The following is a 20,565-nucleotide window of genomic DNA, read 5'->3' as shown; positions in this document are numbered from 1 at the left end:
GAACCACTCATCATTTCTGAGATGTTTTCTGTTGCAGAATAAGTTTCAAGGGCAGACTTCAGTTCCTCTGTGAGCTCTGAAAACTTGTTTCATTCCAGTTTAGTGATCAGATCAAGATTAGAGCTTGTTTCTCTTTCTAGTTGCTGTTTTAAGTTTTCTATTTCATCAAGGACTGACTTATAGGCCTCTGCATGTTGTGACTTAACCTCACTGTCTTCGTCTTCAAGCATTTTGGAGGACTGAAGTAGATCCTCAATACTGCCTTTGCACTGATTGAGCTCTTCTTCATAGACCAGTGTGAGCTGGCGTTCAGCCTCCAAATGAGTTTCAGCTTCTTTTCTTTTTTTCAAATATGTAAGCAAATCTTTTTCTGCTGAATCCTTAAAATACTTTTCCTGAGCCAGAAAGAAATCCCTTTTCCCCAGCTTGTGCTTGAACATCTCCAGCTCATCAGTAAAGACTTTTTTATTTTGTTTTCATTTATAACAGCTAGGAAGGTGAGCAGCAAGTGGACAGACGATGAAGTGAAGGCTGTCGAACGGCACATGTTACATTTCATAACAAGTTGCAAAGTACCAGGTGAATGGGACTGTGGTGCAGAACCAGTAGCTCTAAAAGATAGAGACTGGACTGGAATCAAATACTATATTCATAACAGAATAGTAGCATTAAAAAGGATGATGAATAAATAGAACTATAAAATCCTCAACTTGACTCAGGTGCAATTTTATCATTGATGTGAAATTTTATTTTCTGCTTCCATAAAGTGCTCAGTCGTGTCGGATTTATATTTTCTGTTGGTACATTAATATTTTTTCCAACTCTCCAGTGGTTTATTTACACCTGGTCTAATTTTGTTCAGAAAATTCAGAAAAATTCAGACTATGTTCTTAGTCTTAAACCAAAAAATGGTACAACTGTTACAGTTATCATCAAGTTTTCAAGATTACTTTGTTGTTGGCTGGATGTTTGTGAATGTGGTTTTGAGACTTTTATACGCAAATCCTGTGGAATGTGAATCACAAGTTTAATTTGAGTAAATATGACACACTTTTTTTTCAGCCAACCCGTATAAACATACCGTTTAGTTTCATAAACAGTATTTTAACTTTATTCATTTATTAATTTAATTTGTATTCATTTAAAAAAAAGCAAAATGTTCAAGAAAACTCATGCTTGAGTTTATATGTGTCAACAGCAATTAAATAAAGAAACAAATCATGAAAGTCAGTGCTCTGTTTTTCCCCCTCTCTTTCCTCATGAATGCCATTTGCACAATTCATAAATGCTGTACAATAAGAATTAAGTAGTAGACGTACCATATTCTTTAACTATGTCTCTTTTAAGGCCCTGAACAGTCAGTTTTACTGTCTTGGAATAACATGAATATTTCTAACAAGCCAGGTTGCAAATGCTGACACTGTAGTTATCTGGTCTTCATAAATCACATTTACTGGAAAATATTGTGTGTATCTCTGGGTCTTATAATTCACTTGTACGTGAAATGACTGTGTGAGAGGTTGTAGCCCTCATAAGTCACATAAACCAGACAATATCCTAATACAAACAAATCAGATCGGACCAAAATTTTGCTCTAGCTAAAATCTCAACAAGGAATGTACCCATTTGTCCTATTTTTGTCATATATCCTTATATTTCATGAATGAAAACGTGTGTGTGTGTGTGTGTGTGTGTGTGTGTGTGTGTGTGTGTGTGTGTGTGTGTATGTGAGTGAGTGAGTGAATGAGAGAGTGAGAGAAAGACTGACAGCTCTGACAGTTCTGTCAGTTATAAGATTCAGAGGTGGCCGTTTTGATTGATGTTTGCAAGCAGGAGGCAATGCCAATATTAAACCCTCCAGTAGTCAGTCAACAAACACATTTATGTTTTCATTCCCTCAGAGCGATACGTGGCCTTCCACACATTTACCAGGGCAACTATCCTAACCCTAACCATTATCAGAAAAGAGCTTCTTCTCACATATAAAGTGAGCACCATCACTGTACAAGACCCACATAATTCCATACGATCCCAACATGATATGCTTTTGCTTTCTCACTGCAGACTTATTTATGGTACCCAGAGTTTCCAAAATAAGAATGTGTTTTGTAATCAGTTTGGATTTGGGAGGCAGACAACTCCCTCTCTACCTTTAAGATCTGATGAAGAGGATGAGGATGAGGTAGGATTTATGAAAAAAATTCGTATACGTTTTAAGTTTTCTAGTAAATATGTCAAATCAAAACGAATGAGCCCTAGTGTATCTCTCCGTTGCCTTGAACAGGCTGTGTGCTGCAAAATGTGCTGCAATTCGGAGGCCGAATTTCCCGCGCTGTGCTGCGGATGTGACGTCACATGATGCTGCATGCGCGTTCTCCCCGTTCTCCCGTGCCGGCTTCACTGTTGGCTGCAGTACCCCCGACGGCCGTCGTGGTGAAGGGTGGCGCTAGAGAGTCTCATTTCTTAAAAGGAGCCTCAAGCTCCTTTAAGGTTGTCAAATTAGTGCGTTAATTGCGATTAATTAATTACAGGCATATTTAACGAGTTATGTTCTTTTAATCACTTAATCCATTTTTTAATCTCTAACTTTACTTGTTTGTGAGTTGCCTTTATTATGAAATCTGTGTTTGTGCGGTGGGATTCTTGTGCTTGATTGTTAGGGGAGGAAAACAATGGTCAGTCCCACCTTGATCTGGACACTGATTGGCTGTCCCGAGTGTAGGCGTGGTTAGCTCCGCTGGTAGACTCCCGTTGTAGCTGGACAGGTGGGGGGAGTAGCGGAGAAGAGAGGTGACAATGGAGGAGCATGTGAAAGTTGTCGGTCCAGTTAATGGAGAATTTACATTTCTAAAACGCCCCAACGGCATCATTGATAAAGGTAGAGTGATATGTGTTCTTTGTGGAAAGGTCTTTGCTCACCACCGAAGCAGCTCAAGTTTAACCACATAAATGTAAAGCACCCGGTCGCGAGCGTAGCCACAGCTAACGTTAGCAGCAATGATGTTGCCACGGCAACGCTCTTCCCCAAACTAAACTCGAGGAGAGCAACCCGCGCATGCGAGAGGATGGCGAATGTTCTTGCAAAGTGGATGTTAATGGCTAGAACTGCATCTGTTCAAGTCTATTAAAAAAAAAGACTTTATAAAGCCAATCACTTCATTGCTATATATCAATCTTTTGATCTGCCACAATAATTAAATGAATTTAAACAGGACCTATTATGAAAAACACGTTTTCTCTTGCTTTAACATATATAGAGTGGTCTCCCCTCAGCCTGCCAACTCAGAGAAGGAGGAAAGCAACCAAATTCTGCAGTGTCTGTACAGCCGCCCGGATGAGCCATCCAGTGTGATGTGGCTTCTACGAGCCGTTCAGATTCTGCTCCTGTCATTACATAACCAAAATGCAATTTGAATCGGTAGGCCTCCGACGCGTGAAAACACGCCCACAACTAACTCCGCCGGCCGGAGCTTCTGCCTTTTTTTCGTAGCGGTGTATCGTGTCAGGCAGCCAATCAGCACAGTGCCTCATTATCATAGCCCCGCCCACTCAGAATCCCACATAGATATTGAGGTTAGAGACTGGGATGATAAAGACATGGCTCAGAGGCTGAATTTCTAATTTATTTAGCAAAAACAATCAAAAGCTTGTTTTTAAGACGTTCAAGGCCTGTTTAAAATAGGTATTAGTTGCCATAATAGGTCCCCTTTAAAGGAAAACACCTCAAGTTGAGGGCCTTTCTCAGCAATTTTTAGGTGAGATTAAAAAAGAGATTAATTAGATTAATTAATTACATATCTTGATTAATTAATCGTTCAATTTTTTAAATTGTTTGACGGCACTAATATATATGCATATGACCTGAAATGAACCAATCAGTTGGCGAAACCCGGTCTTTCCTCTTAGTGCAACCTTACAAAGTTCAGCCCTTAAAGGAATATTTTGGAGCAAATCATCTCTAGGTCTATCAATAAACGGTAATGAGTTAAAAAACTTCAAGCAAGCAAAATTACTTGAATCAAAGCATTTTTTTGTTAAATTGGAATAAATGTCTGCAGCATAATGACAATGAATTTGTGACATTAGAATAAACTGCTACATTAAGCCTTTGACCAAACTCAAATGTCATTCCACATAAGTGATAGGGATAGAGTCCTACTTGTGAACCAAGGTATTTTTAACTTTTTACGTGGACAAAATAAAGTATGTGCAGTAATGCCCTTCCTGTTCACTGCTACATTGTCATAAGTCTGCACAAGTTGATTACTGATAGGAGGAGATTGTCTCTCCTTCCATAGAAATGGTTCGGTACTTATAACACACATAAATAGAGGCCATGAACTTCTGTTGTGTCTATTGAGAGTACTTTGACTTGTACGGAATGTAGGATCAGAAGGACATTTCTATTAAATTTTTGTACACATAAAACATTAAAATTGCCTCATTTCTTCCGAAGGCCCCTATCCACACTATTATTTAAGTAGATGACATTTTTGAGTGTTGTTAGGCTTACTAGCAGTTTATTTAGAGATTGCTACTTGCCCTCCAGGCAAACAATAACGGCTTCTAGACTGCAAATGTTTATTACATTCCAACTTAAAACGGCTTTCCTTCACATTTTTGCCCTCTCACAAAATGTGTTCACACTCATTATCATTTAGTAATAGACCTAATGTTCATTTAACTCTGGAATTCCTTTAAAGTCCAACACATAACGTGAATTGCTGTCCTCCAAAAGTCATTATGGACGACAGAAATAATATGCACACAAAAATATCAGCCATATATAATTATGAAGGAAGACAAAGAAAAACACCCTTCTGGTTGTGGTAAATTAATATACTTTATTCAACTGACCTCACATGTTTACACCTATACTCTTATAGACACTGCATGAATAAATAAATAGACAACATCATCTTCAATGCTGCTTTTAAAAGTAGACTAATTTGTTCTAATACTTCTTTTTAAATATATATATATACATATATATATATACATATATTTATCACACAAAAATACAGCGTCAGTATTTCTTGATTGTAACACATGGGGCTACAAATGTGTCAGTCCAACAGCTGGAACTGATTCTTTTGTCTTTGTGTGAACAGTTTTGTGTGTGAACATACGATACAACACACTCATTTAATACAGAGGACTGTTTACATTCACGTTGAAGTCTGAGAAGATTGCCCAACACTTTTCTTAGAATCAGAGCAGCAGTCACGCTGCTCTGTTTGAAGCTGCAAGTGCTTGGTCTGCACCTCATTTAGTTTTTCTTGTGTCTCGTCGTATCTCAGCAGATATTTCTTCACATACAGATCGAGGAGGTAGCTCTCAAGCTCTGGCAAAGATGAAGTACGAGTCCATAGGTAATCACGTCTGGTGATATTCTAGATCTTTCTTTTATGTCATCAATAAATCAACAAAAATCGTCAAACATCATTGCACTAAAAAGTGCCTCAGTTGCCAAGACATACATGTGGGTGAAGACATGTTTGTGTGGTATTATTTGTGGGGCAAAAATGCAATATAAATACAATTTGAAAATGTTTTACAAATGTGTTTTATTGGATTTATGTTTGTCTCATCCTTGTAACCTTTGCAGAGTATATACGTTCTGACATGTGGACCGAGCCACTGTGGGGCAGAAGAAGGGTAAACGAGTTATAATGATGCAGAGAGGATTTTTTTTTTCTTTGGTTCTCGCAGAGAGGCCAAAATGATCCATATTTCCATTCATAACCTTAAATGATAAGAGTTCAAATGACAATAAATGACTTTCTAAAACATTTCCATTAACTGGTTTGAAAGAAACAAATCAGAATACAAAGTAATGTGAACATGTTGTAATTACTCCTTAAAAAGAATGATTTTGAATAGTGAAAACTGAGAAAGTTGTGTTTTTGTCTCAAATGGTGCCTTCAATACTTCAGAAAGCTTTTTTTTCTTCTTTTGGTAAAGATCAAATTTTGACGATAAAAACAAATCCAGAATATCACCAGCCTCGTCCTCCAATTCAAAATGATTGTTGCATTTTCTGCAACTAAGTTTCGAACCATCTCAATTTTCACCACTGACCTTTAAGTTAAGGCAAGTCCATAGCTTAAAAATAAAAACAAACACCAACAAACCACAACAGTGTAGAGAGCAATAAGCGCATGAAGTCAACTGGACAATACTGACATTTAACTTTGTCAAAAACCACTGAACATAAAGTAAAAAAAAAAACTTTACTTGAGTTACCGTAAAACGCACCAGTGTGGCTGACACTGTGACAAGGTAGGAGCTAACACTGGATTATGTATGAGGGTAATCAAGTAGTAACAAGAGTTCATTTTTCATCACTGTATGCAACACCCTCGGACAAATCCTCATAAACTGTTGTTTTCAGACAATGTCCTGAGGGCTAATCGACTGGGGGCTGGATCAATAATGACCGGTGATGCTAACACCATCCAGGGAGGACCTGTCATTTCCTGTTTCCTTGAACCTGCTGTGACAAGTGAGTCAATACAGCTGCAAGAGGAGCAAAAAACAAACGCGCAGATCCGCGTTTTACTAAATGCGTTACATGAGATGACGTTAATGGACCATGTTATAAATGACTGTGCTGCACTGATCATTTTAAAAGCTCAACCTTTTATTTTGCAACTCTGAATTCTGATGTATTCCTGGCAGTAATTAAGTCCTTTTCATTATAAAATCTGCTAGGAAAAATTTACTTTGTACTGTATGTGCTTTATTGAGGTTGATGTTGGTATATAGTCCCCTCAAGTGCAACAGTTTATCAATGTTTTCCAACCTCAAGCTTACAAAAACAAATATTGGAAATTATTATTATTATTTCCTAATAATGCATTGAAATGAATTGAACAGGACCGGTTTTGGACCTTGAGCTGTTAAAACCAGACTAATTTATGCAACTACCAACTTGAATGCAATAAGCTCTCTGATTGGTTGCAGTCACAACTTCTTCAATTTTCAAACTCTTAGTACTGGAGCTATGTGAAGTAAATTATTTCCTTTTTTGTTCACTGAATGGGCTACATTTTTTTCATTAAAAAGCTAATGAAATTACATTACATAGAGACATAGAGAAAGATTCTGGTTTAACTTAAAATGTGAACTATTTAATCTTCACATGTTATGTCACAGTGGCTTTGCCAGACTGATGAGATCAGATTAAAATATTTATTTTGAAAATTAAAATCATAGCATCAGCTTACGTTTTAATATTTTTTTATCTATGGAAGAGTTTCTCTGAAATTGTAATAAGTAATACGTTGTTTTTTAACTTTGTTTTTTAAAACTCTTTTATGTCCCATTTGGTAACAACTTTCCTTGCATGAATCATATTTGATGTAATAAATTGATCAATGGAAATACCACAATGGTAACTGGTTTAAAAAACACGTGCAACACTGGAACAAACCACTCAACAAAGCAAATGAAAATTCTGCTTCAGTAAAAAAGAAGTCCCCATATTACATTAACATGAATGGAATGGACTGAACATGAAGCTTTTTAATAACTGAAGTTGGAGAGAGACCAAAACACATCCAGATGAAAGTGTATATTAGACCTGTCAGGTTTGTTGGGATTAGTCTTGACTATATCGCACAATTTGGACATTGTAGTAATAATGGATAATTAGATCAATAAATCTGACTGCTAAACTCTCTGTTTGGTATTTTGCTGAATCATGGCTGTGATAATAATAAGCAAAGATTTTTGTTTGTAATAGATTGTGTCATGATTAAGCAAACACAACAGGAAGATTATGACCAGGAAAAAAAGTGAACAAAAATGTTTACAGAACTATATTTCTCTTCAAGTCAAAACCATATATGAGAAGTTGCAATTTAACATAGTGTATATCTTTGTACAATGTGTAGCCTTAAGATATTATTGCTCTATTAAAACCTTTTTTGACTATGCAAAATTAAAACTTGAAGTTGAAAACACTTCTAGAAGCACTGACTTGAAACCACTTTGATTTCAGACATAGATCTACAGAGACATGTTATGCTTTGTAGATGCAGTAAGGTCAACCGAGAACCGCAAAACATGGGGGCTTTGTAGACCTGGACATCATAGTCCATCCATCCATCCATTATCTATACCCGCTTTATCCTTTGCAGGGTCACGGGGTCTGCTGGAGTCTATCCCAGCTACTTTCAGGCGAGAGGCAGCGGTGAACCCTGGACAGGTCACCAGTCCATCGCAGGACATCTTAGTCTCCCCTCAAAAATTGAAGGGAAGAGTTTACCAATCAACATGGCTTTAGGAAAATCAAGGAGAGAGTTAGAGGACATTTTACACAAATAATTGATTTGACCACATAAGGCGTAACGTCGTGAGCAAAGTCAACAGGAAGATTACAGATCTCAATGGATTGGATGTGTGTGTGTTCATACCATTGCCCTGCAGCTTAAAACAAAAAACAAAAACAACAAAAACACCAGCTCTTGTTTTGTATTCTCACAAGTATGCTATCTAATTCACTGTAAAAATTTCCTTTCAATCGCTCTTTAATTTTATGTAAGTCATGTTGATTGGTAAACTCTTCTTCTTCGCTTCAGTTTTTGAGATGAGCCCGGAAATGCCCAGCTATTCTAACCCCCTTGGTCTGCCCCCTCTCATGACATTTTATGGTTCTTGGGTTACTTGTATTCCTTGGTTTGATATTGCACAATTTTTATAACCTACCATAAAGCCTTGCAGACACTTGATTAACTGTCCTCAGATCCTCAGGTCCTCAGTTCCTCAGATCTCAGTAGCAGCACCGACATTGAAATGGTTGTAGATTCACAGAGTGGTAGTGACGAAACACAACAATGAGAATGGCATGGTTTGCACGGCTGATCAAGAGTCACTGTCCTATTCATAGGCAAAGAATCTCCAAAAAAAAGAAAAGGAATACCAAGAGGCACCACGTCACCATCACAAAAGCAACTTGTGTAGTCACTTAGAAGCCACAGTAGACGTCTCCTGGTTTGGCTCCCAGTGTGGCAGTAGGAGGTTTCCTGAAGAGTGCTGATGCCTCTATGATGATTCCTTCCTCTTCACATTCCTTGGTTCATGTTTTCTTTGTGCCTTTGTTCTCTAATTTTCACTGTGAAAAGACTCTGGACTTGATGCACCATCGTCACTGAGGACTTCAGTGTTGGTGAAGGTCCCAGCAAGAGAAGCACTCATGGTTTGCTTGACGGGAGCCATCTCTGAAAGAATGATATTATCATGATTGCTCACTAGTGTGGCTTTGTCCATGTTCTCCTTGCTATGCTTGGACACTACAGCATCCAAAAAGTCATACTTGTGTGACAGCATGCCGCTTTCAAAAAGATATTTTGTCAAATAGGAAAAAGACACATTTGCCAAGAAGGATGCCAACATGGACACAGCTTTGAAGGGGAACCTCTGCTGGACAAAGTACTCTATGTCTCCTGTGAGGTGGTGGACCTTCTCTACAGTCACCCAACCAGGGTAGTAGATGAAAGGAGGGAGTTTTAAGTAGGGCTCCCCTCCACCAATGCGAAGAATGAGACCAAAAACATAAGCTGCCACTGACCCGTAGGTATTGGTACCCTTGACAAAGAGCACACTGAGAAGTTGGGGAAAAATGATGACGTAGACAAGGTCAGAGCTCAGGTACCACAGGCCATATACCGATCCCGTTAACAGTGCCATAGCTGTGGCTAAAGCTCCGAATACAAAGATGGTGAGGCGCATCACCCACACAATCTCACGATCTGACGCCTGTATGAGAGAAAAAAGCAAAGGGATAGGACTCTTAGGAACATTGTCTAGTACTGCCATCCATGCACAAAACAGGATAATTTGTGATTTTCCACTAGTGAAACAAACCAAATGCTATCAGAGCAGAGCATGTGGTTACCATCAACAATGTCTTAAGGACTCATGTCTTGCAAGATCACATCGTCCGAGATCTTAACGCATCTACCTTCAACTTACTGTTCGCTTGGCACATATTCTGCTACTGCTCTGTCTTTGAAATACCTTTAGTGATCTTACCGACTGCCTAAAGGCAAGCTGATATATATTCCTGGCAAACATGGAGCTGGCTGAGAGTATGGACGAGTCTGCTGATGACATGACCGCAGCCGACACGGCACCAAGACCGAAGAAGGAGACGTAGGGCGGGCAGAGGTGCTGAAGTACTATGGGAAGGATCATGTCGGACTCATCCTTATCCTTCGGAGGGAGGACACCATATGTGGTTTTGTTCCAGTCTGAAAAGAAAGAAAAGAAAACACTTCTGTAGACAATGTAAAAGAGTTAAAGTTATTCTATGCAACTTCCTAGAGCTAGCAAGATTTGAAAGTGGCGCCTCCTCTAAGCCCCGCCCCCCCGCCCCCCCCCCCCACGAGCGCTCCGTCCAAAGCCACGCCCCCACAAACACGAACGCGCATACGATTATTAAACATTTTGGACAGCACATTTACAGCAAAACTACCCCATGTCTCATTCACCTGTAAGCGAGGCCGGTTTTAGGGGGGGGGGGGGGGGGGGGGGGGGGGAGGGGGGGGCTGTGCACCGTGCATCGTGCCCACCGGCGTCTCACGGCGAGAGCGGAGAGCGCACGGCTGCGGTGCACGGCTGCGGTGCACGGCTGCGGTGCACGGCTGCGGTGCACGGCTGCGGTGCACGGCTGCGGTGCGCTGCAGGCTCTAAAGCCACGGCTACGCCGTACCCGCAGCGCGCTGCCGTGCCGTGCACCGGCGCTCTCCGCTCTCGCCGTGAGACGCCTACATCCCCACGGACCCCATACAGCTTCCGAGCCGGAGCTCCTGCAGCTTTTCACGGCTGCGGCTGTTCACGTGTCCCCGCTCGCTGCTGCTGCTGCTGCTGCTGCAGAGAGCAGCAGCAGCAGCCTCTGCAGTAGCAGCAGACTAACGGCTCCCGCTCCCCGGTCACACACAGCGGGGCGGGGACCGAGCTGATCTGGATATAACTACATAATAACTATATACTGGGGTCCGTGGCAGAAGGGAGGGAGGGAGGGGGTTACACTGGGACACTGTGAGCCCAGGAGGACCCGTGGGAAGTGGACACGTCGGGCTGGAAGTGAGTGCGCGCATGGGACAGGGCGGGGGGGCGTGGTTTAAAATGAAGACATCTGATTGGTTCTTTCCCTTCCTGGACCTGGACCAATCCGTATCATTCGGACCGAATGGGGGGGGCTTAGAGGTGCTTCTTTCAAAATTATTGCTAGCTCAGGGAGAATCAAGGAGAATGCCTTTAAGTTTCATGAAAGATTGGTATAAATATTTTAAAAACCTTTTTGAAAAAAAACTTGTTATTTCATGTCTGATGAGACTTCGTAAGGTTGATAGACATGCTAGAATCGGGGTATGTTTGCCTAGTGGTTACAGAAATGCAGGGGAGTAATTTCAGTGTGTTTTGTGAGATATTTAGTGAAAAAATAAAGATTATTCTTAAAAATAAAAAACAATGATTATGGAAACCCCAACATCTCTGTAGGCTTGAGTTTTTAACTAACTACTTTTTTAGCCCTCTGAGCTTCTGGGACTGCAAAGCAAAACCTAAAGGTGGTAGACTTCATTATTCTGAAGGGACTGAAACAGAATTACAGTTTTTGTAAAGATCCATTAGCTTTTCAGCCAAGACTTTGTTTTGATGGATTCTTATGAAGGCCCCTGTGGATATGTGTTTTAGTTGCCAAGAAGCAGGGAGATTTTATGTGTCTGTGTGCTGAAACAGAGAAGAGATTATCAAACTAATACTTTGCTGTTGCTTTAATTAGGAATACTAAAATACAATGTTGGCCAAGCTGAAACATAAATGTTACGTAATACTTATCATGGTTAATATCAGCAGGAAGTTGTTGACGACACATGCAGATGTGGGTGACTTTTTTTTTTTAAACACCTCAATATTTGCAAATGTGTTGATATAAATGGTAAATATATGCAATGTTAATAAAAAAATCTTTATTGCAGCTTGTCAAGCATTCGGTGAGTCATACCTCATGGCAAAAGTCATTTTAGATCAAGATAGATCTAGTTACAAAATATTACTTTCATTGTTCTTAACTAAAGTATATCCAGCAATTGAAGGAGTAAACTTTGTTGTTCCAACTATCCCAGGAACAAATCTTTTTTTTCCAGTCTCTCCATTCCCTGTAACCCTCTTTGACAGCCTTCCAGTGTTCTGCCATGTTTACTCCCGCTTCTCCTCCTCTAGAAGCCCACAGTCTGTGTCTTGCTTTTCCATTCCCTACATGCTCATAAACAGCAGTTTATTATCACTGGTTATAAATGCAACAGCTTCAGCAGGATTTGATTAATTAGTTCCTCTTCAGATGTAATATTCACTGACTAGACGTGATCTGACGACTCTCTCCTCAGCCCATCGTGTTCAGATCCGTTTGCTGTTTCCCCTCCAGCTACACATCGCTGTCTTTGATCAGATCTTCCAGTTTAAATAAAGGATCAGATTCTTGTAATGTTTCATTAATTGTTCAGTCAGTGTGTCCCTGCACATCATTGATGGATTAGTATCTGATTTGATTATGGTTATTTGAACAGTTCCAGCTGCAGTCCATATACAGTGTTGTTTGTCTGCATAAAGCCAGGTCCACATTATGCATTACTTTGTAGTTGGTGGACATTCCAGTCTCCAGTCTCTGGGTGCCGTTGTGCTTCAAATGTATTGGCATCAAACATTAGTAACCAATTTCATCAAAATGTGTGATAGGCATAACAATTTATGCATTACAGGCTTTGCTTCACTATTTCTTACGCTAAATGATATAATTATTAACTCACAACTCATAAAACTCACAACTGATCAGAGAACTTTTGCAGCAGATAGAGACAAAGTTTTACTGTAAGTTCTGAGGGGATGAGTGATGGAGCGACATACTGTACACATCAACGTGAAGCACAATAACTGAGTTCATGTCCTGTACCACTTGCTGATGTTATAGAGTAACTTTTCTTTCAAATGTCTTTTTTGCTTCAGATACTGATTCGTCATTCTTTGGAATTCCAAACATTACTTCGTTTAAGTTGAGGATTAGGTTATGGTTAGGAAAACTCTGTGGCTTTTCTAACAACAAACACTGGTAATCTTTAAAATGGCATGCTGCAGAGCATTAGCATTTGTACAAATTATGAATGGAGAGATTCTGAAAGCATGAAGCAGTCTCGCAGAGTGATGGAGTCTGACTAAAAGCAGAGAATGACCAAAGCTTTTAACAGAGAAAGTCTAAAAAATAGCAGAGATGAGACACTTCTGACAACCATTCTCCCAGACAAGGTGATACTATAATATTCTGTGCTGAGTAGGGTCAGGTCATCATCAGATTAACAAATAAGTAAGCTCTCTGCATTGCATGAAAAACAAAATGATAAAGAATAAGGATATAAATATGAGATAGGGGTGTAAGTATCTGATAAGGGTGGAGTGCCCTCTCTGGGTCTGGTATCAGATCCTGTCCCAAGTGGAGGAGTTCAACTATCTCAGGGTCTACTGAATGGAGCTGGAGATTGATAGGTTGATCAGTGCAGTGTATGCAGTAATACGGGGCGCTGCACCGGTCTGTCATGGTGAAGAAGGAGCTGAGATGAAAGGTGAAGCTCTTGATTTACCAGCTGGTTTACGTTCCTACCCTCAACTATGGTCACAAGCTGTGGGTAGTGACCGAAAGAACAAGATCACGGATACAAGCAGCGGAAATGAGTTTCCTTTGCAGAGTGTCTGAGCTTAGAGAGAGGGTGAGAAGCTCAGTCAATCGGGAGAGGCTCAGAGTGGAGCTGCTGCTCCCCCATGTTGAGAGGAGCCAAATGAGGTGAGTGAGGCATGGTGAGGATGCCCCTCCTTGATGCCTCCCTGGTGAGGTTTTCTGGGCATTTCCCACTGGGATTGGACCCCAGGGAAGACCCAAGAGATGCTGGAACATGCTACTGTATGTCCGTCAGCAGCCCTGGAAACCCCCTGGGATACCCCCAGATTAGCTGGACAAAGTGGCTAGGGAAAGGGAAGGCTGCACTTCCTTGCTTAGGCTACTGCTCCTGCGATCTGATTCTGGCTAGCGGAATATTTGGAATCCAAATATCGGAAAATGGGTAGAACAAGTTTGTCAATTGATAGGTACACACCCTCACCTCAGTTACCACAAGATAGCTATTGTAGCTTAGCTTAGCTCAGGCCATGTCTTGTTTCCTTAAAATTCATTCTGAATATGTTTTCCCATTGAATCTGGTTTTAGATGTAACTTCATCAGTGACGTCTGATCAGCCCCCGACTCGTGTGTTAGAATCTTTAGTCCATGTTTTGGGAAGGGCCGGGCATGTACCCGATGTGGCTGCAGCTTCAAAACCTGCAGATCTCCAGCTGGCTTTTCAGCTTTTCCAAAAAATGTACCCAAGTATGGAAGCAGTCGTCATTGGTAGAACTACACATATTCCAACTTCCTTGATTGGCCTCATAAGTTGGCTAGCTTGTTAGCTAAGGTAACATCTTAGTGGCAGACTGCACCATCTACTAAGTGTGTGAAGGAACACTACCGCAGGTCTTTCCTTCCTACTGTTGGGGGACTTTACAACCAGCGCTGCTGCTGCTTGGAGTAGATCACACAAAATACAATTTAAACAATTTAATTTAATTTTATTTAACTATATGTGGAATATTCCCAAGTGCAATACATGGGTCAAACAATGTGTAAATAATTATTACAGTGTGTAGTTTTTTTCTCTATTATAATATAGTTAAAATGTGAACAGTTTAATTTACAGTCTGTCCCTTTTTTCCTTTTTATACCGTGCCTCTCTGTTTTTATTCTATTCTATCTTATTATTCAAGCGAGTGCTCTTGATTTCTGCTATGGCCTTTGCTACTGTAAACCGTGCAAATTTCCCCTTGCGGGACGAATAAAGGTTACTCTATTCTATTCTATAATTCAAGACCGGTAGTTGCCCCTTGTGTACAACCAATGGTCACAGCATTAGCATGTTTTTTAGTTTCACCTAGACAACAGTAAGTCAAAATTACAATAGTAGGATCTGAAGGTTATTTTGCTGATGAGCTCATGTCATTGTTCCCTATGTAGAACTCTCCTACATGGTTACTAAATAGTAATGCAATAGTAATAGTAATGATTGTGGACACAACATATTGGTAATTCCTACAAACATATTCTCAGGTTCCACATCACTGCTTCTTTTTGTACGCATATGCCTCTTAATGCACTTGTAGTGCTGTTTGTTCAATAGCTTATTATTCAACTACTATCATTTATTGCTGGTTAATATCTAATTGTAGTGATTGAAAATCTCTCCTGTGTGTATGCATGTGTGTATTTACCTGTGGAAGCGCCTATAGCTCCAATGAGAACTGATGGAACTGCCATGACCAAGCAACCGAAGGCCGCAATAAAGGAGAGAACCTGAGCGTAGGTAGCTGAAGAGGCAGAGAGAACCCGCTGAAAATAAACCTGCCAGGGAATCCCCCCCAGCATCTAGAAGAAGAAACACCATAGTGAATACAGACTTTAAGTCAATGCATTACAGTCAGATATCTGGAGAAAAAAAAAATCTTTGCAGACCTACACCAAGTAGAATAACTTTTGCTTTTGCTGCAGCCTAAATGAGAGAATGCACCTGCTGGACTGAGGGTTTTATCCATCTGGATCCTATTTTACACTAATAAACTGTCATGATGAATCTTGTAATGGGTTTACAGCTTACCAGCAAAAAGAAGTTGTCTGCCCAGAGCCATTTGTCTTCAGGTTCAATTTTTCCCAGCCAAGGAGACTGATAGATTTCTTCCTTGGCTGAAATGGTGATGTCTGACACGGCAGGATGGTAGAGTGCAAAAGGCACACTGATCCACTGATGAAAAGCGCAGATATTACCAAATAAAATTATACTTTGACAACGGCATATTAGCTGCAAGCTTTTTTGTCATCTGTTGACACTACTAAGATGAATTTTTCTGCATACTCACCAAGCCCACAAAAATACAGAACAGCTGGACCACATCTGTGTAGGCAACAGAGTAAAGTCCTCCAACAAGAGTGTAGAAGATAGCTATCAGTGCTGAGATCACCACTGAGATGTTGATGTTTATGTCCACAATCACACTGAGAGTAGCACCTGTACGGTATTACAACCATTCAAGATTTAGGTGAAGAATCTGTAGTGAAATCTGAAAAAACTTTCAAAGAAAACGTTATCATGACCGCACTCGATGATGACCTACCCAAAGCAGACAAAATGGCTGCAGACCAGAAGATTTCTCCCATGAGTGCCGGAATGAAGAGTAGACCCCCCATCCTTTTGCCATATAGTTGCTGGAAGGGGTCCAGCATGGTGACATATCCACGCGATCGCATGGGTTTGGCAAAGAAAAGACCACCTGATGAGGCCAGACATGAATGCAAGGTGGAAAAATACCATTAACAAGCCCTTTTATAAAATTCAAACAAATAGAACTGTAACTAAGGGTGTTGTTTCCATGTGTACAATGACCCTGTTCTTCTTCCAACAACTGATGCGCTGTTCTGGTGAACCTAAGCTTTCCCATAAAGTTCAGTTGAGCAGCAGGCAGCTTGTGTTAGCAGTACTGAGCTAATTGCAGCAGCGATTTCTGATGTCACCACCAAGACGACTTTTGAAATGGGAGGTCCACTTGTAAATGTCTGCCTGCAGCTCCTCTGGTGTGAATCAGCTGAAGGAGCTTGGAGCCATGTTGGATCATTTCAGAACTCTTCCACCTGGAAGTCTCCTGGGATCTGCAGTAAATTAGCCTGCAATGCCTGCAGGCCTGCTCCACTTCAACAGGTACAACCCCCCCCAGATCTGGCTGAACTGTTTTGGATGTCACAACACTTGAAATTTTGATGTTTTGACAGATTTTGACAGAAACAAATGTAAAGTAGTCCTAATTAGCAATTAATATATGCCAAATCAGCTAACTTGAAATAGCCGACTGACTGAAATAATGTGGTCAGCTTGCCTATTTGCGACATAGTGCCTTACAGTAAAAAGAAAAAGAGGTTTCAAAAGCAAAAGGTGATTTTGCTACCTCTCTTTGAATTTGAACTTTGTTGTCTTCTTAAATGATAACAGTTAAATACATCCACACGGATCATTTTAAAGGGTTTGAACTTCCATACCCAAGTTCTGCTGATAAGTCACAGCAGTCCCCTTCAATCTTTGTCTATATTTTGTTAATGCAATTTTCTTTAAAAAAATCACAACACATGCAAAAACACTGAGCTTACCTACAACCAAGCTGAGAGCATAACCAAAGGGTGCCTGTGCCCAGGCCAGCCCGTAGTCTGGCAGGTAGACATATTCTGCTGTTCCATTGATGTAACCTCCACCCACCCAGGTGGCTGAGAAAGACGAAAAGGAAAATATTATTTAAGTGAAAAAAACCGCAGACTCTCCTGTTTTCAAAATATAGCCAACTGATTTTATTTAGAAAGTCGTTTTAAAAAATTAAAACGACTGTTGTGTACAATGGAAATGCCTACTTGACAGAATGTCTGACAGGCAGATGTCCACAAAACAACTCACCGGTCATTGTGAATCCCCCAACGAACAACCCTATGTCCCTTCCCCCGACCATAATACTCTCGCTCCGATCTATGCCTTCGCCAACCCCAGAGTTCTTATTCTTCCACGCAGCCCAGATGCCCACGAAAAGAATCAGGACATAGAAGAGCACGATAGCCACGATACCCTCGGCGTGGATCGCCATCTTCCTCTCGTCCTTCCTTCCCTCCGAGATCAAGAACTACTGGACGCAGACTGGAAACTCATGGAGAAAACTGAGGAAAGACAGGGATACATTTCTTTTAATCTTTTTTCAAAATCAAAAATAAAGTAACTAAAGAATACCAAAAAATTGTTTATTTTATTTATTAATCAATTTTTATACAAAGCACAAATTTCACTTATTTTCTGTTTAAAGAGGCAAAACCACAGCCTATATAATATAAATAGTTTTCAATATAAAATTATACAATTCAGACATTATATCAACCCCAAGCCTTCATGTCTTATAAAAGTTAGTTTAAATGGACATCAATTAAAATGTGGTTTTCAGTCATAGACCATTTTTTAAGAATAATCATCATCAGTCAGAGAAAAAAACCCATATCGGTTGAACTCTAACAAGATAAATCTACACAATTACACTGCAAGCAAATGTCACCGTGACCTCACTCCAAAAACAGATTTAAGTCATTTTATTGAGACTGCCACATGCAGATTTTTGCCATAGTTGAAAGGATTCCATTCTGTTTCGGTGTATAGACAGTTCCTGTTTTTTGTCTCCCTTTGTTTCCTGAATAAAACATAGAAAATAAATATGGATAGCAAAACGCATGTCATTAAAATGTTTTACAATAGCTACACCAGGGGTGCCTAATACTTAAGAATACTATAGGAGGCTATAAACTGAGCACAAATGTAAAAATGGAATAAAGTGATAAAAGTGAAATAGTCATCAAGACCATGGTTATCCTACCGTGTCCAATTTGCGCACTTAAAGAAAGAAGGAAGTACAAACTCCATCGCTTGTGGAAATGGGTGGATAGGATATGAGACTATTCGCTCATCCAGACCCAGACAGAAGAGAAGAGAAGAGGAGAAAGTCACACACTGACGTTGCTGCACTTGCTGTAAAGCTTTCGGGGCAGCTGGTCATATTTTACGCGCGCCTTTCTTTGCAACGTCACAAGATTCTCTTCCATACTTTTGTGCCAGTTTATTTGAGCTATGTCTTCAAGCTGTTTTATATTTAAAAAAATGCATATGAAAAAATCTATAACTTGTCTCAGTTTGTTCAATTGATGTTAATCGCTTAGCAACCGCGCGTAAAAGTCCATCGGTGCTGTTCCAAACGCGAAGCGCCGTCATAAAAAGTATCCGAAAGCGCGCATCGGTTTGGGTCCGATGTGCTGCATGAAACCATTTTCACGGCTTCTCTTTGCGGTGACACCATAGTTCCAATAAGTCGGTATTGATTTCCCTTTTAAATTATCTGTCACGGTCGTCAAACGCAGTTATAGTCTGCCTTAAGGTACAAGAAATGATCCAAAAACTGGTGACGTCTTACCTTTCATTAGAAGAACCAGGTCTACACAGATCAGCAAACGACTCCCTAAAAAGTGAATATCAAAAAAAAAAAGTGTGTTTAAGTGTGCTGTTTTAAATAAAAATGTCCCACTGAGCAAGCTTTCCTCGAAGACCAAACACAATTCTCCTATGTTGCTTTTTTATGTCACATCTGCTGGTCGGCAGGAGAAGCGTAGGGGGGGATTGAGGGGAGGAGGTGGGTGGAGGATGGAGGGATGGAGGGATGGAGGGTGGAGGGATGGAGGGGTGGAGGGAGGAGGGTGGAGATGAATGGGAGTGGTGGGTTTATTGGCCGCTGTCAGGGTGGGTAGATGCTGGATGAATGTCTTCCAGGGTAAAACGAAAATAGCACCTAATAGAGAGTGGCATGACGCACAACCTCTCCGGAAAAGCTTTGTAATATCACAATATCATATCTGCGGTGGAAGAAACCTTTAGTTTGCCAGTTTACATTTCAGGCCTGATTTATGATGCTGTTCAGGTCCCCGTTTCGCCCCGCCGACACCGGCGTCGTCCTGATGTGAGAGTCAGGAGACCTGCTGTTCTGTGGTTATGGTGAAGATGCTGGGGCCGCATAGCTTGTTCAGTTTACTTGCTCAACTGCACTGATACAAATATTGTGCTTGATAAAAAATAAGTCAACTTTTTGCATGAGATTATTATGTAGATCAAGAAAGACTAGTCTTTGTATAAACTACTTAATTTTATGTATGTAAATAATACATTTTGCAAGTACAGTCAACTTAATTGTGTTAAGTTTACTTTATTTATCAAAATTAAGTTGACTTTGAAAAGAAAAATAAATAAAAAAAGGGAAAAAAGAAAAAAAAGAAGAAAAAAAGAGAAAAAAGAAAAAAAAGAAAAAGGAAAAAAAGAAGAAAATATTAAGTTGACTTTACTTGCAAAGGATTTTTTTACATACTAAACATTGAGTAGTTTATACAAAGACTAGTCTTTCTTGATCTACATAAAAATCTCATTCGAAAAAGTCGCCTTAATTTTTTTAGTAGATCAAGCAAGATATTTTTAACTGTGGTGTTCTACTTAAACAAATAAAGCATGTTTCATCTAAACGTTGGTCAATCTGCCCAATAGATTAAAATTGTTAAAGGTTAAAGATAATTGCTTGTTGTTTGTGTGTAAATGAAAAGATTGCCTGGGATTACATAAATACTGCTTGTTAAGGAAAAAAATGCAAAATGTCTTGTTTTTTGAACAAATGCAGATTAAGTTCAAAACTATGTATTCATGTAAAGGAACAAACTTCATTTTTAATTGTTAATATCACAGATTTAAATATGTTATTTTTTTCAGTGTACGAGCATTAACCCACTCAAGTTCTCTCATTCAATCACCATAAGGGGAAAAGCTACTTACTCAAATAGACACAAAGATGCAGCAACATGTCCATTATCTGAATACTTTT

At 40.0% G+C, this 20,565-nt stretch overlaps 1 protein-coding gene across 2 annotated transcripts; it reads right to left on the bottom strand.

The window, feature by feature from the left end:
* Positions 1-8,078: 8,078 nt before the first annotated feature.
* Positions 8,079-19,302, bottom strand: LOC133446486 (high-affinity choline transporter 1-like). 2 transcript variants are annotated; one of them, XM_061724522.1, is made up of 9 exons: positions 19,120-19,302; positions 17,574-17,827; positions 17,276-17,389; positions 16,252-16,407; positions 15,997-16,145; positions 15,738-15,881; positions 15,355-15,508; positions 10,039-10,256; positions 8,079-9,762 (listed from the first exon to the last, which is right to left on the bottom strand). In XM_061724522.1, exons 2-9 carry the CDS (start codon positions 17,755-17,757, stop codon positions 9,109-9,111), a joined length of 1,773 nt encoding a protein of 590 aa, XP_061580506.1. In that variant the 5' UTR covers positions 17,758-17,827; positions 19,120-19,302; the 3' UTR covers positions 8,079-9,108. The 2 variants fall into 2 exon arrangements, with proteins under 2 accessions (XP_061580506.1, XP_061580507.1); XM_061724523.1 differs by lacking the exon at positions 19,120-19,302 and adding an exon at positions 18,529-18,574.
* Between the last annotated feature and the right edge of the window lie 1,263 nt (positions 19,303-20,565).

This window comes from Cololabis saira, chromosome 6, assembly GCF_033807715.1.
Source record: "Cololabis saira isolate AMF1-May2022 chromosome 6, fColSai1.1, whole genome shotgun sequence".
NCBI lineage: Eukaryota > Metazoa > Chordata > Actinopteri > Beloniformes > Belonidae > Cololabis > Cololabis saira.
The sequence above is the reverse complement of the archived record's forward strand: the minus strand, read 5'-3'. Positions and strand labels throughout refer to the sequence as shown.